This window comes from Bombus bifarius, unplaced genomic scaffold (genome assembly GCF_011952205.1).
Source record: "Bombus bifarius isolate JDL3187 unplaced genomic scaffold, Bbif_JDL3187 scf7180000008008, whole genome shotgun sequence".
NCBI lineage: Eukaryota > Metazoa > Arthropoda > Insecta > Hymenoptera > Apidae > Bombus > Bombus bifarius.
Window position 1 is genome coordinate 6375204 of NW_022884386.1, and position 18069 is coordinate 6393272.

The 18069-nt window shown below is 39.7% G+C and overlaps 1 protein-coding gene across 2 annotated transcripts in view; it reads right to left on the reverse strand.

The window, feature by feature from the left end:
• LOC117206513 (CD151 antigen-like) overlaps nucleotides 1–18069 on the reverse strand; it is a 91153-nt gene that overhangs the window by 36226 nt on the left and 36858 nt on the right. For both annotated transcript variants that reach the window (XM_033445940.1, XM_033445941.1), the window contains one exon: nucleotides 899–1091. In XM_033445940.1, coding sequence (XP_033301831.1) covers nucleotides 899–1091 — 193 coding nt within the window. The remainder of the gene's footprint in view (nucleotides 1–898; nucleotides 1092–18069) is intronic.

Genomic DNA, 18069 nt, shown 5'->3' on the forward strand with positions numbered 1-18069 from the left:
TACGCCCTTATATCACCGCCAAACAGAAATTTCAGAGAGTTTAAGCAGAAAGGAGGGACTTTAATTTTGTCTGGAGCGTAAAATGTTAATTCGAAGCCAGTTATTTTCTTGTTAATTTTTACTAATACGCTAAATACATATAAAATAGAAAGCGATAACGGGCTAATACGATGAAATTTCAATGGAAGCTCGAAAGAAGTTTCAAGTACAGCGTGGTCGTAGCATTAAGTCGTTTGATAAAATCGTGCCGATTTTGCGACGATTTACAAGATATTTCGGAAAATGATATTTCTTTGATTTCTCACGAATAAATTTATCGAGATGTCTTTTAAGCTTGCTCAAAGAATCGGATTTCTTTTCGTTTAAGGAATTCTTCGATGCTTTCTTTTTCGAAGAGCAGCCTCTCCGCGAAGAATACACATTCGTTTGCTGTTTGTACTGCATTTTCCCATAAAAGGAAAACCAAATGTACCACAAGTTTACTTCAGACTGACAAAGGTAGTCGGTACGCACGTCCAAGCGTACGAACCTACTTTCGACCAGATCAATCGCTGTGTCAACTCGACATCCTAACACCCGGAACGTTCCGCGAATTTTTTTGGAATACGGAGAACCGGCTCACGGTTCGTTGATCGAGCCGAGGATCTAGTTGCGGTTGGTTTCATCGATGTCGGCGGGTGGTTGAAGCCATAACAATTAAAAGGGGGCGTTTACGAGGCCAGAAACGACATCGTTGCAGAGGACGTAGCCGATTGTAAACGCCAGTCGAGCTGGGCGAGAACGTAAATGGTTTGCCCCGTCGGTCGCTGACAATGCACTGTCCATTTTGCATTTCGCTCGATATAACGCACAGAATATATCGAAGATATATCAAAGCACATGACTTTACATTACTTACGAATAACACCACGTTGTAGATGTGTAGAACGTATTTCAGGAAATTCACGGAACAGCAGCCGTCGTCTCGGGTCCTCAGCCTGGTGGACGTACCAGGAAGTCTCTCGGCGCTTTTAGCCATGATTGGTTGATTCGTTTCTTCTTCGTGTGTCTCCGTCGTGCCCGTGGTCGTCGTCGTCACCTCGTCACTAACTCTGAAAGCACACGGAATTCCATCGGATTAGTGATTTTTATAGGCGAAGAAGGATAGTCGTTTCTCGAATGAAAACCGAGGTAGAACGGATGGAACTGGATCTTGTCGCCGACACGAAATTGTATTTCTTCCGGCGGCGGCTATCGAGATAGCGACTCTTCGCGTTCAGAATACGGTTTTAGGAGTAGCCGTGCACCGCTCGAATCGCGAGTAAATCTATCTTCGAGCGTCCCTTCCGGTCCCTGGCGGCAGGCCAGCGGACACCACGCGCCGCTAGCATTTCCGACCAAACGGCCACAGACACGAGAATCCGATAGATTTCACCCCTTATATTTGACTGGTACGTCGCTTACGATATCCGGTCCGTTTTTCAAGGTACCTCGTATCGATCCAGTAGATATCTGACTGACTTCGGAGAACAAATTGGATACATTCAATAAAGAACATGGAGCATATTCGAACAAATATTAGAGGAAATGAAGCGGAGGAGATTTTTTTGAAAAACGTATATAAATCATGGGACAGTTGTATTTGTAGTCAAATTTGAAGAAAGCGGTTTAATTATGGAAATAATTGTGGTTCGTTTATATAGGAAAGTAAAGGGTACTATATTTATGTATTAAAAATATTATTAAAAAGTAAAAAATATATAATTACTCATCTATCTGTCGCACTCGACTTTTTCGACGTTTTATTATACATGGTATTTTCGTTAAACGTTTCGTTCTCCCAGTATGATTCGAAATGAATTTTTAGGAACGAGTATATTTTAATTAAAGATATTTTTAATAAAGAGTAATTTTAGTGTTTTCACGGTTTCGTCCTGTTCTATAATTTTCCACGAGTTTCTTCTATTAAATAGAAACGACGAATAAGAGACAGTGAAACAGTGACAAAGTGGAATGAAATGAAAAGAAAATATGGCGTGTAGTGGCAAAGGATCTACGTCAAGGAACTGTAAGTAACTCTTCAGCACTTCGAAAGAAAAGCGGCATAGGTTGGCACGAACCGATTCTTTCACTACGCCAAGGAATGCAGCTTTCGATCGATCGTTTCTCTCCCTTCGCTCCATCCCTTTTCTGCTCCTGTAACCCCTTTTCCTCACTTTGGTCGCGTGCACGAAATCGGTCGGTGCTATCTTCGTGACAGTGAGACCCGAACTCGATTCCAGCCATCGCGTCGTCGACTTCTCTTGTGCGATTTCTTTTCTGTGCATTCGAGTAGCTCGCCACGTATCGTGGTCGAAGCGATATCAAAAGGCATCGATTCCAGCTCTCTCGGTGATGATTAAATTCATTAACCCTTCCACCCTCGCATTTCTTTCGATCTGACGAGCAATTGTTAATATTTCCTCTTTAAGTATAATTGTCTGATCGCTGTATAACAACGTAGTTGGTATTCTGGTAAAGAACAGAACCTAAATAGAAATTTGTTTTTAATACTTTTGCATGTTACGCGCATTCCGCGTATTCTGTCACCTTTAAGTTTCCTATCAACGAATAAAACTGCGCACCCTAGTAATTATTATTATCCCTACGCTATACTAAATTATTATATATATATTTTATGAACTGTTATCAAATTTGTAGATTCCTTATACATTTGACAAACTATTTTCCAATCTATCACCTTTCAAGTATTCAAATTAATTGTACTCTTCTACAAACGTAATCTAATCGAAGCAAGCCCATTATTTACGGTATTGAAGATCTCAATTGAACGACGCGACAGATAAAACGCGGCGACGATTCGTTCACTGGCCGATAACAACCTGCGGAGAATTAATTAGAAACCGCACCTGGCTGGCTGGCTGGTTGGTTGGTTATTTATTCGCGCTAATTGTGTTTCCGCAATTAGAACGTAGCCGATCGAGAAACAATTGGGCCGGGCGCCAACGAAGACGCAATTGGCCGGGCTATTCTTCGTGGGGATTTCGGTGAACCGCGAGGTTGAATGAGACGAAGGATAAATGGCGGACTAATGAGAACAAACGAAGGGAGGCGAAACGCGACGCGACGGAGGTGGAGATGGTCGAATGCGGAGGAAGACCGTGGAAGAACTGATTGCAGGCGATGCTCGAGCAACCTGAAGGGGGGAGATGAAAGAAGAGAAACCGCGAAATTAAATGGGTGTGACCCGTCATACTCGTGTGGGCGAAGTAGTTTCGACCGCGAGCAGAGAATAAAGAGAAGTTCCCGCCGCCTGAATGCAAGTGCATTACCGTTCACAAATACATATTAGGGTTAGAACAATTAGAGAAATACAATGTATATAAATAACCTGACAAACCGTTAGAAGATTACTAAACTTCGCTTGGAATAATGGGCTGTGAAGAAGCGATATGTTCGATGTCGTGATAAAAATCTCATCGATTATACACGAATATCTCAGGAAAAAAGTACATTTTTGCGGGTTATATTACTTTAATGTTACTTTACGAATAATAGATAGTATCTTCGTGTGATCGTTAAAAACGAAAAGAATTGATTGGGGTCAAGGATTATGCTTCTCGTAAATGGCTGATAGATCGTGAGATTTTTGTAAAAAAAAAAAAACTATTAAGAACCAATATTTTAATAATGTTTTTGAAATTATAAAGAGGTTGCAACAATCGAATATGCAGACAATTTTAACAGCCAATTGAAATGTCCAATTGATCCCGATTTTTAAAAAATAAATGTTAGAACAAAGAATTACATAGGAGTCAACGTATAATTAACTGTAAATCCTTTCCGAATAATCTTTAATTTCGATTGTTACAATGTGTAACAATCTGGATCAACCATGACATTTTGTACACGACCAGCAGGTATCCCTAATACTTATGAACGGGAATTTATATATTTTTCCCTCCTTTTCTTCGGTTTCGTCTACTTTTTAACGCGCAATGGGCTGAATAACCCATCGCGGTTGTTGGCCTTTGCATACTTTTTGTTTATGTTATTTTGTTTGTTTATCGATCGAATATTTTCCACGTCCGTTGTTACTTTTTTCGGACAGGTAGCAATATAGCCCTTAATGTCAACCGGCATTTTTTCGATTCATCGAAAAAGCTATCGTGTTTTATTTTACCACAGAGGATTGCCGTGCGGTTGACGTTATTCCAGCGAATACGTTATTCACTTCCAGTCCGGGGGACAGCTGTAATTCGTTGAAATACGCTGGAAATTTCAGGATGATAGTTTTCGCGCTGTTACATCGAGGACGGGAAATGCAAAGAGGTAAGAGAACCGGCAAAGTTTCCTGCAAGTATCGTTCATTATGCCAACGTCCCGCGGAACAAAGCAGCGGAACAAAGCAACGGAACAAAGATATAGATCGCGGAACAACGTGGTAAACAACAGTTTTCCCGAACGAAAAACTCAAACAGATCGGAAGAGTAAAGGCCGCAGGAGGAGGAAATCCCAAGATGAGGAAACTTACTGTTTCCGCTCGATATCTCGCGGTAATGGGGATAGAATGCTTTATTTTAACGAATCGTCACTGGGAAATATTCAAATGTGCTGTTAAGAGATAAGTAACGAAGTTTTGGCATAAATATTCTGATCTGTTAGAGGGTAAAAGTAGCAAAATTTATTATATAATATTAAGTAGATTATTATGGTTGCTGTAGCCCTGTACTACTTCAACTTTGTCGCGTTAAATTAACTCAAATGAAATATTTATAATTAGTTTCTTGCGTCCTAGTTGTGGCACGACTATATAGCACAGGTTTAATGGTAATGTAACTGATGCAACTAGGTATTAGGTTGTCCGAAAAGTTTCTTTCGTTTTATAAGGAAATAATAGAACAATAATAAAACAGAAATTGTTCATCTATTATCACCTTATGAAACGAAAAAAGCTTTTCGAACAACCTAATAAAATACGACGAATATAATAACGATCCACCTAACTACTATCCCTTTTAAGTTCTCGAATATATTAGTATAATTGTATTAGTATAATTATTATTTTATAACACTAATGCCTAATAGTATATTCAATTATACACCCCTACTCAGAAATACAGCTATCAAATTAAAATGAAGAATACATTTATGGATTTATAAGGCAACGAACGTTCAATATGAGACGATGCTTTTAACAGAACCATCGAAATGGCTTGCTTAACGAGATACAAATGTATGTATCTTCGGGATAACGAATAGTGAAAATAATCGATGGCGGTGACATGAAAAAATTCATCTGCCACGCGCCGTTCACCCGATACGGCTCTTCTGTTAACCCACGTGTTACGCTCCTCAGCTTTCAGCTACACCTCCGTCGCCCACGTTGAAAGTCACGGCCCACGTTCGCGATGACGCATCTATATGCATCTGGTATTTGTTTTACAGACAATCTAGGAGAAATAAATGGAGAAACATCGATGCATTTTGAATGGTTATCTTCTATCGAGAAACTACGCGAGAATTACATAAATCCTTCTCGCGATTTACCTCTATCGTTGGATTTTTGGTGATGTTTACTGTTATAATTAATTTTCCAAGACGAACAAATTGTATTGCGCGTATGTCGTACACTGGCACGGGAAAGTGTTTGGATATTTACCACAGAAAACTTTTATGTCTATGCTTCGTGCGTTACACGTATTTTGAAATTTTATCGACACTGTAACGAGACGCGACATGTTACGATTATATTGGCAAATTTTGAGACCAATTTGAAAATGTATATACACGTTACAAGATATTTACTGCAGATGTGTTACTAGCATACGACGTTCAAATACTTTTCTGATCTCTGTGAGATACAAGTAAACGAACAATTTTAATAACATTTTAACTATTGATCAACAACCTGCTGAATTTTAAAACTGCTCGTCTGTAAAAAATAGAAAACGTGACTTATCGTGTTATCGCTCTTCTATCATGAAGTCTTCAATCGCATTATTCCTACTTCATGAAATACACGTTATTTTCAAGAAACTGATACATAGCTCGATCGATCGTATTAAACGATAAATACATAAAAATTACCGGTACTTTCGTATCGTGGGATGCGCGAGACGCGTCATGGGACGCGAGCAATTCGCGAAATTTTATCGTTGGGCGATTCACCTGGAAAGAGCGGGAGTGAATAATAGAAAAAAAGGGTATTCGATCGCGTTGCTTGAATTCCATTTTTTAGGGCCCCCATCTACTACCCTTTGGCCCTTTGGTGCAACTCTACAAGGGTCGAGTTAATTGTCGAGCTGACACGCGCACGTAAGCCCACCTATCGAAAACCATGTCTCATAATATATCAGCGATGACATCGAGGCTGTCGTTCGATCCCTTCCCATCAATTTGCGGCAGTGCCATGTTCCCAGCATAGACATATCCTCATTTATCCCAATGTCCTACACGTCGCCAGCCAATTTGCTAATCGAGCCAATCATCCAATCGTATTAACCTTGCCGGCCATTCAGAGACCCCGGTCTTCTTTTTATTGGTTGGTTCCTGCGACAGGTTTCACATTTGCAAACACACCAGCCTCCAAGGTGTTAAACGGTCTGGTCGTATCGGGACACGTCGTTTACCTTTATCGATCGATCTACAAGAGCCATTAACGCCTCAAAAGGATACTCGTTGCCGTATAAAGGCGAATTTAGACTTTACACTTTGGACATGCATCGTGAACGATTTATTCGCGCGTGAAAGCTATAAAGATTGTTCCTATCTGTGGTTCATCCGGAATGGCCAGCCAAAGATAGAGTCAATCTCTGCTTTCGAGTTGGATTATGGTGAGAGAAGCAATAACCGACCTGTCGAATGAAACTAAGCTATCGTATCAAGATCTTCTTAAATCAATCCATAGTATCGGAAAAGAAGAATGGAACAGGTTATGGAGTTCGACCAGGAGAATCCAACTTCACGTCACAGTTCAAAACTTTTATCATCCAATACCTTTCATCGATTCTGTATTTCATCGAAAAACTCGCTTAATTATAGATTCTATAATTTTACGATTTAATGATAATTCTATGGTTTTACAATGTTTTTACTATTTTGTTTGCAATATTACGATAAACTACGATTTGCTTGGTCCTCGTGTGGATTAAACAGAACGACGAAGGAGACTTTATCGAAAGGAATTTCGAACGAGCTCGCAGACTACAAGATAAATGGCTCGCTTTAATAACGAGAACGATGGACGACGTACGAAGATCGTACGATGTGGGATCACGTATCGACGAAAACATAAAGCATCACAGGGGATTCCTGGCACGCTCGGTTTAAGTTAGAACCGTAATCCGAACGCCCCTTTCTTCCTTTATTCCATGAACTCCGCCCCGTGAAATTTCGTCGATAAAGACGAAACACACGGCAGAAGCAGCGTGGCAGACAGATTGGCTGACTTTACGCGATCGCTCGTTAACTCGAAGTAATCGAAAATTCTTTCATCCGGAATGGGAGAAAAAAGAATGCGCCTCGACGTATGGAAGTATTCTTTAGAGTCAGGTATTTTGCCCTTTCTCCTGTATCGAACCATCGTAAATCATCCGTCGATGTTTCCAAACCGCAGCTCGTTCTTTGACTAAGCAACTTTGAAGAGAGCCTGTATGTACCGATATATCGATCTTCGTCTTTTTCATCTTTATGAATGACACCAGTGTGCTCGTTGCTATTTGCCAGACTATCCACGCTATTGCCTAGGTTTCGTATTTTCCCGTAATACTTTCCTCCTTTTACGTGTAATTCTTCGTAACTCGTTACTACTCGCTATGACATCTACGTTCTGGACCTCGTCTTTCAAGGAAAATTACTTAATTAATGTATCCTGTACCTGCGTACTTTTATCGAAAGCTTCGCAGGTACAACTTTACGACTTAATTAGACATAATTCTTCTACGATATAATTACAGATGCACTGCGACGAATCGTGTAACTTGACGAATATTTTGTTTACAGGAACCGGAACGTATTGAACAAAAGTTAAAGATGCTGGAACCTTTCCTTTTGGAATTTTCTTTCCACAGGAAGATAGTAAGTACCGCTTGTAATTACCAATTCGTCATAAATCAGTGCACTTTGTTCAAATTCAAATAAAACTATTATAACAAATCGTAGTGGTCAGAAATATCTTCCACATCTCTCTATTAGCTTTCGCTCGATTGCATACGCAGTTTCCATTTCAATTACGCGAGGCTATCGTTCGCACGTAATGTGGTATCATTTACAATGACCGAAAGTTTCGCGGGGGGGAGGGGGACAAAAAATCGTTGGATCTACGCGGTATCGATTTTATCGCAGCTCTCGATTTACTAGCGGCCGATTCGACCGCAGGTTCCATCGCGCACCAGCTGGAGACAGCCGCCACACGGGCAAACGTACAACGCGGGAACCAGCCGACGAACGAGTACACCGGCCCACGCCATCCGCCTCTGCGTGCAATTGCACCTCGTAGCACCGTGGAAAATTGGATAATGCGACTCGCACAGGCCAGGAACAAGCGGAATCTGACCGACGTTATACTGACAAACCGTGGCGATCTTCTTCGAGCCTCGGGGGCATTTCGAATTTTCCTCCGCTTCCGGGACGAACAATCGCCCTCGATCTCACGCAATTCCGCGAATCGCTTTCCCCTTTTACAACTTGACGTTGTGTGGGTGCGACGATCTAACCTCGACGAAGGAAAGGTAAATCAAGAAGGTTTGCTTAATCGCGTTTCGCGTGGTCGTATAGTTACGATCGTCTTATCCCGTAGAAATTGGTGATCGCACGCAACGGGCTGCGTCTAGCTAACTTGTTGGCGAAGCCTCGTTCAAATTGGTCAAATAATTTGAACATAGCGCGTGTTAAGTTATTCGAATTAAACGGCTGTTCTGAATGAAATTTCTTCGGACAGCGGATGTTAAATAATGTGAGCAGCGAGGATAATCTGTGAAAGTCGCATAGCGCAAATCAAGTTACTTTAATTAAGCGGCTTAATTTTTCGCTTGGGTCTTTGACAACATTTATACGTCCTTACTGTTATTTCATATCGCTTTCTTATTACTTTAGTACGAAGCTGATATCGTACACGTTAATATTTTGTATATAATGACATCAAAGAGGAAATGTCTTGTATCAAGCGCCGAGAGGAAAGAAAATACTTCAGAAGTTGGAGAAGGTAGATAATTAATGACGTCAAGAACAGGAACATGTAATTGGAAATTACTCGGCTGTTTCAAGAAGTAGAAAAACTTTAATGGTATTGAAAAATAAATACCCGCCCTCTGTTTTGCAATAATGGTAATGAATCAGCGATAAAAAAATGCCACTATCTAAATATATATATATATATTATAACGCTAATATCTTGAAACATTTGGAAATTTCCATACATATTATCAACATTTTAATTCCCCATGTTGAAAGCAAGAAGATTACATTGAAAATGACGACGAACGACCATCTTATTTTCAAATGTTCCGAAAAGACGCGGATTCTACTAACCGAAAATTCCCTCGTCCCAACGGTTATGTCTCTCCATTAGTCCGGATACTAGAAATTCCACTGTAATGGTTTGTGAAATGATTAGTTCAATTTTCTAAAACTTCCTACGCTTAGACACATTTCGACCGGAGAAACCGGTTGTCCATAGACGATTCTGAGCTAGGAAGATCGATTCCGCCAAGTGTAGCTTCTTTTTTCATCGTGTCACAGAACGAGGCACTCGTTCTTTTTTTGCAATAACAAGTTATTCCTTTTTGCCGCGACCAGCGACTGAAGAACTGCGAGAAAGCGGCGCTGGCAACTGGTGTTTCGCGTCGCTTCCTGCAAAGCTAAGCAAGCGGTTGCAGTGCTACGGGGGGACACGTAATTAACGTTTATAAACCAACGTGCTCCGGAATAAAGAGCCCTGGCCGAATAGTACGCGGCAACTACCTACGTATACGGAAGTTACGACCCGTTATTTATCGCGTTATTACGCTGAATATCGTCCGCCTGTTGGAAATAACACGAGGCATTTAAGGGATCGTAAAGGACACTCGTTTCGTCTTTACGTCGTTTTCCCCTCGAAATACGAGAATTATGTTCGCCAGGTTGTTACGTGCACACGCTAGCCGCTCGTAAAAATTCTTCGCGGCTCACCACCTCCAATCTTTCCTGGATACGGTCACCGTAGATCTGATCTAGACATTTTTTATCCTTTCGCTAGCCTCGGTTTACTTCGCGCGGTGTTTCCAACGGGTTAATTAGTCGGAGAAAATCCGTATTCTAATATTTAGTCTGCGGATATTTATGCAAGTTCGTATTTGTCTGAATAGGTATAATTAAACAGGTAGAATGTAGATATAGAAAATTGTTTGATACATTAAATATCGTATTAATTGATATAGAGAGTACTATATGTTGGATATCTTATACAGGGTGGTTGGTAACTGGTGGTACAAGCGGAAAGGTGGTTCTACGCGAAAAAAGAAGTCGAAAATATAGAATAAAAATTTTTCGTTTGAGGCTTTGTTTCCGAGAAAATCGACTTTGAATTTTCGCTCGGTACGCGTGCACTTTATCACGTCTCGTTATAACGGATCTTGCTGTAGATCGTTGTCTCGATGGAAAAATTAAAAAAAAAAAATTTTTTTTTAATTTTTATTCTATATTTTCGACTTCTTTTTTCGCGTAGAATCACCCCCTTTCCGCTTGTACCACCAGTTATCAACCACCCTGTATATCTTTGCGTCTTTAAATTTTCGATGAAAATCCGCGATATTCATATCGCGATATGAAATTGAGCCATTGGTGACAGAAAAATCTTTTTATATCAAAAGCATCAGGAACGGATTGATGATACCAGGTAACATACAATTTTTTATTTACGATATGAAATCACTTATTAAAACAAATAAAAATATTTACAAAGTATGGAAACAATAAAAGAATATGTGTATTCAATCTTCCAGATGATATTTAATTTGAGTAAAATATACTCGTGTTAATTGTTTAAAAATGCAATACAATTTTATTTGTATCAAATACGTATATTCAATTTTCTAAATCATATTTTATACGAATAAACATAAAAAGATTATTTTATCTGGGTGTAACCGAAATCTGTAACGCGTAACTTCAAACGACGTAAATTTAATCTACGAAATCGTCACAATGGCCATTCAAAGGAATTCAAACGAAAATATGATGGACGTTGGATCAAAGTTGCAATTAATATCGCCGATGAATACTGAAAGCGCTTTTCTTTATCATTTCTCTACCTTTATACTATAACACGTGATAACTAGCGGCGATATTTTTCCGAACGGCAGTGATTTCCGCGCGCTAATTGCTCCGGCCAGTCTACAAAGTAAACCATTGGAAACACGTAATGATTTTGATCGAACGAACGTTGATAAAGCTCGCGGGCTACGTATCCGATGGAACATGCAACCGGTATTCGTTCCTATTTCCCTTATCGCGTTATAAAATTATATTATACATCTACCAGCTGAATCGATTTTACGGTACAAACCATAAAACGTTCCCACCCTACGCCTTTGAAAATCAAATATATTCGCGCCCTATAGACGTACAATCGTGAAAATCCGTATTCCATACGAAACTAATTTTCCAAACGATAAAAGAGAGAGAGATATGCTGATACATTAGCACTCTAAAATATCTGGCTATTTGGTTATTTTCAACAACGTGTTATTTAATTACAGGATCACAAGTAAAAAGTTATGCACGAACGGAAATTATTTGAAGGATAGGTACATCGATAAACCGTATCTACAATTTTAATACAGCTGCTATTTACTTTTTAAATTTATTTAAAAATTATTATTCCTTTGAATGAAATAAATTGCTTAATACTTTTGGACGTTCTCGTTGATTTCCAGTTTTCTAAATTCGTTTTTATCTCTAGTTTCATTTTGCTAACATTCATGCATCATTGCTAAAAATATAAATCGGCTAGAATGTTTGGATATTTCGTAGTATTAGCGTAGAAGATCGTTTACGAGACCTTTTTCTAGTTTCTCGAATAACGGGACAATTACAGATGGCTAGGAACACAGTTTTGCAAACTAGGCGTGGATTTAACGAGCCGAGACTTCTTGAAGGGTTAATACGTTCTCGAATCGGTGACCGTGGCATCGAATTAGCCGCAATTTGCTGATCGGCTTCCTTTTTTTTCTATCGAACCGCGCAATTAAGGAATAAACTTCCGTTCAGACCAGGCACATGTGCACACCTTTTTCTCGATCTCATCCACGTTCCTATTGACGCAAACGAATATCGTTGATAGTGTGCAGAGTGACAGTCGTGGTTGGACTATTGGATTGCACAGCTCGTTGCAAACGGATTCTCAATCCTGATCGAATACTTTATCGAAAAACGGAATCTATTTCGACACGATCGTCTAGTCAAAACGGAGGAAACCCGACTGAATTTTTAAATCTCCGATAGAGGATTGTACACAGCGATTGTTGGCTCGATTCTGCCCGATACCTTTCCCAGATTACATACGTATATTATTGTTATTACGATTATTATTTATTATAGATGGGAAAAAACTCCGATTGGCGTGGGAAGATAGAAATCTGCAGGCGAGTAATTGAGACACGCGTTATACAAAAATTATACATAATACTACAGTTAATATTATTATCTTATAAAATAATTAAATAATTTCTTATTTTGTTACGCAAGGATAGTAAATCGAGACTTATAAAAAGATCCACTACAAAGCTAGAATTGTAAAACCGTGGAAATTATACCGTGTGAAACGCGTAAGCTCCAGGAATTATAAAAGCACGAAGTAAATTATTATAACCATATTGTACAGCAAAAGTTATGAAAACTACGTACATTCGCTACATCGTTTCACTGGAACTTTAAAAGACACAATCATAGCAAATCGAAAGATAACAAAAGATTATACCGTTTAAAATCTGCTGCAGTCTACTTTCTCTTGAAATTGACCATTCGTGATAATGGAGAACAGTACGTAGGACGCATGTACCATACTATGCAGTATAAAGTTATATACACCTGTGTGGGCGGAGAAGAAAAATACCGTGGACGCGGGAAAGACTTGCCCTCGGCGATCAGCCGGCAGCGACGTCTTGATTACAGTAGAACCGGATCGAGTGAGAGTTATGCGACCATTCCCTCTGCTCTACACATGTTTAACTACAGACGAATCGATCACGAGTATATTTTCTCTAATTAAAACCGATACACACGACAATGACGCTTATTAATCGATCATCCATCGACGAAGGCTGAACATCGTGTTAAGTGCTCTTTATCTTATTAAGTACAAACAATTGTTGGCTCAACATGGATGCATTAACCGACTAATGGATACTGTTGAAGCGTATGAGAATTTAATGCAGCTTAAATTCAGCGCAGTTGTAATTATTTAATACCGCTCCACTTACAATATCCACGTACTCTCGTAAATTTCAATATGGACATATTTACAGTGGCTGAGGAAAATACTCGAACATTTATCACGGACAATTTCTATGAATACATCACGTGCGTAATACGAAAGTTTTCGAAGTTTCATTAAAACTATAACGAGACATGATTTTCATGACGATATTGGTAGAGTTTGCAACAAAGTCCAAAATGTATATACAGTGGTTTGCAAAACTTTCAAGTCCGCGCTGTATGCGTTGCAGAAAACATTTTCAGATATCATTAACACTGCAATGAGACACGACTGTCGGGATTGCATTGACAAAATTTGGTCCAATCTGAAAATGTATAAAAATATTTATTGTGAAAGTTTATTTAACCAAAGACTGATTAATTATCACACAATTGTTAAGTGCTAAAGACACCGAATAGAACATTTTATATTACATTATTATAATGGACAATTAATTGCTCAAATATTTGTATCATTTCCGTGAGATATATGTTTGCACCAAATACTTCGTAGGTAATTTTTGTATAGATTTTCACATTTGTTCCTTCGCCAATATATTAGATCGTCTGAAAAGTTTCTTTCGTTTTACGAGGAAATAATAGACGCACAACGTCTTTTGTTTTATATTATTTTGTCGAATTACGTACGATCCATTTTGTTACGTTGAGATAAACACCGCGACATTTCACAGACTTGGTTTCACGTTTATATGAACGTGCACTATTGTAAAAAAACACGTTCGCGAAAAAAAGACACTTTCCGGACAACCTAATGCATACTCACGATGCTTCAGTCTCATTGCGGTGTTAATGAAATTTCAAAATGATTCGTGTAAGACGTGTAAATAATGTACGTATCGATAAAGATTGCTGCAAGTGTCTGAATTTTTTCGTGAGCAATTATATACGCGTAAATAAAACGGTACAATAAACTCAGATTTGTTTCCGCAACGACACGACGTCGATAATTATGTGCTCAGGAAACGATCGAAGGAAGCTTGTTCCTTCGGCAGGAATTACTTCCGCGATTCGATGCCAAGATTCGACTAATTATGTGCTCGTCTAAGTGCAAACAGAAATCGACAAGCGACGTCCTTCGAGGAGACTGAGAAACGGAACGACGGTCTGCGAACAATATCCGACGACGAGAATTTCCAGCTTGTTAATATGTACATCGGAACTGAAAGCTGTAGGATCACAGCACAGGATACGACGAATATTAATTTAATTAAAATATCCCTAGCACTGCTTATACTTGTTAAATAATCGCCATTTCGTAATTACGACGAGGATAATAACCGCGGAAAGCTTGCAATCTCACTTGCGTATTAATGTAGCAGCGTGTGTCCCCAGTGGCAACCAGTTCAATTAGAAAAATGAACTAGCCTTCTCGTGTAGTGCAACAAGGCCTCGTTTCCAACCATGCTTCCTGAATGTTGTACTTATTAATTAAAATTGATTTAAGTACATTAATACACGAGATCTTCGCTTGAAAGTTTCAAGTTCATGGAAGGATAACAGTTACGTTAAAAAGTTTTCCCATTTTTTCAAACGGAGGATGATCGAAAACAATAAAAAGGGAAAGTCTGTCGTCGATAATTGTTATTAGCGAACGAAAAAAAATTCCGTCATTGACATCCTGTCTAACGATAATCAGAAAGAAACTCCATCGTCTATAACGATTATCAAAAAAAAAAAAAAAAAAAAAGAAGAAAAAATCGTCGTCCATAAGAAAAACGTAGCTAAGAAAATCGTAGGTCTTCGTTTAAATTCCCTATGAAATAACAGACAATTCACTATCGATGACTCGGGGTACTTGGCATATTTATAAACGAGGGTATACGTCAACGTGGCTTATCGATATAACGGAGTGGTTCTCGATGTGACCAGTTGGCGAAGGGAGTAACCGCAAAAATGGTGGTTAACGTAGCGGGAAAAAGGCGAGATGAATGTCGCAGAAATCTGAGCCATAGGAGAGGGGTAAAAGTTAAAGCGACTGGAGAGCATGCAAAGGGTAATCTCGTCGGGGTAAATCGTAGGGAACAACGAGACGCGGGCAGAGCAATCTCTGCCTCGAGATAGCGTCCTCTTCCTTTCTATTCCTCCCCCTAGTCCGGTGCAAGTTAAAGCGGGGAAAGTTAGGGGTGGAGATTATGGTGGACGAACACGAAACGCTGCATCGTTTCCCTTCGTGCGGACGAAGCTGCCGCTGCTTCGCTATAATCTGCTGCTCCCTTGCTGTCTCTGGTAACGACTTCCAGGCGAATTGAGAGACAGCGTGTTCAAGGATTGTTCGCGTACGGTTACGCGAAAGCGGTGTTTACCATCTACCTGTGTATTTCGCTTCCAGAGGCGGTCGTTGGTCGAGACTGGACAAACGTTTGAAATATTCGCCTATTTGCATAAGGGGCGCAACGGATGCGCTCATGCTCGCGTCGATGGAAATGTTGCAAAAACAGTAACGATACCGCGTTCAGAGATCGCTTTATTTGTTCCACGTCGAGTCACGTTCGCGTGATACGTCGACAATGAGATAGATTTGCTCGAATTTCGCAGGATAAACTAATAGGTTTTCTATGATAACTAAATGTCAGTATTATTGTTTTCACCCGTGTGTGAACGCGAATGATGCGTCAAATTAGATTCACCTGTGTCGCCAGATATCGATTGAACTGGCGCGCGTATGATGGCAAAAATATACGTTTGCTCTCTTTTCGTAAAACATTTTCGATCGGATGATTTTCCAACCTATTTTTTCCTCTCTTTGCTTTTTCTTTTAAGAGTACGTATACACAGATTTAGGGAATATGTTTGGAAATGGACTGTTTATCGTCACGGAGTCAATAAGCCGATGACACGTTGCGCAAACATTTGATTTAAACGACGAATACGTCCCATCGATGGATCGTCTACGATGAGTCACGATAGGATTTGACCATCGATTTACTTTGTTCCCGAGGATTTATCGTGGAATATAAAATCCACCATTCTTTTTGCATTTATTGTGGTAAAGGGGTCAATAGCTTCGTTCGATACGATCGCAACCGTTCAATTCAAGATCGAAACTTCTTTATGGGATCTGTTCACTGGCAGAGAGAGAGAGAGAGAGAGAGAGAGAAAGATACAACGCGAAGGCAAACAAAACGGCATCCAGACGGCTGGTTGAAAGCAGCCTTCGAGTTCGCCGAATCCATTAAGTTCCGTACTTTGAATACCACTAGCATCGAAGTCGAGTCGCCTCGGTATGCGAACCTTCGCACGGATCCTTCCGGAAGCCGAGGAAGTTTACCGTTTGCGTAGGACACGAACAACATTCGTTGGCCGAATTGATTCTTCGATAGAATAAAGAATTTAACTTTGACTAGATTTCCAACGACATTATGAAATGCGATTTGTTTTAACGAGACGTGTTCTCCGACCGAAAGGAAAACACATGCTGGTCGTTCTTCCGTGAAAGAAGAAACGCGCTTTGGTGAACGTCAATTGCTGTCGTGACAAATTTCGTTCGAACGCGAAGCAATTGCTTCCTGTATGCTAACGAATTCCGTGCACGTCTCTTAAAAAAGTTCCTTCCGTCGCTTGGGTGGTGGTTAAAAATTTGTGAAAGGGGGGACAAAGAGAGAACGAACGTCGATAGCCGAAGCTTGCAATCAAGAACGGCCCGGAATTCCAAATACGTAATAAGGAGCTATTCAATTGTACAAATGTAATTGTTTAATTGTAGATTCGTTAAAAGGATTACTAAACATACGAATACGATATACGAAATGAAATAAACGAAGAAACGGGGAAGAAAATAATGTTTCGTCCTTCTGAACGAGATTAGCATGTACGAGTCTCGAACGATATTTAACCAGATGTAAGCCAACTATAACGAGTTCCTATCGAATATATTGTCAATTTGTTAATATCACCTAATGACAAAATCCGCGATTACTTAGTTGCCAACCCAATAGGAAAAGAAAAATTTTCTACAGAGAAGAGACGGCAAAGGAAGAAACATTTTCGTAGCTAGCGCACCCTAGTGGTATGAAAATTTTCATACTCGAAATGTCATACGTGGCATTTTATCATCCGAAACGCGCTTTCTCTATTTCATCTCCTGTCACCGATATGAAATTCGCTACGGTACTTCGATATTACACATAGAAGTAAATCGAATTCGGTTTCCTCGGTGTTATTCTCGAGAAGGATCCACTGGTTGGGAGGATTAAAATCTTTACGATCACTTTTCTCGGTCCGTAAGAGGATCAGTCTCGCTTCGTCGCACTGAAAATACCTATTGGAAGGGTAGCATCGGAGCATAGTTCTCAGCTTTGCATACAATTCCCTTTCTCCTTCGAAAATGGAACTCGATCGAACGAATTGTCACGAAACTTGACAGTTTAAGGGCACAAAATGTGCAACTCGAGTAGAACGAACTTCGTAACGACGCGTGAAAACGTTCTATGTCTATGTTTCCGTGAATCGAAATTTCTCTATTATCCAACTTAATGTACGGAAATTCGTGTTTGTTTTAATATCGTTATCGGGTTGTTCGAAAAGTTTGTAGTTCTCTATGTTATATGCTTCGTCGTATTATGTACTTTGGCAAAATATTGCGGTGCAGCGATTGCAGAAGAATATTTGACATTA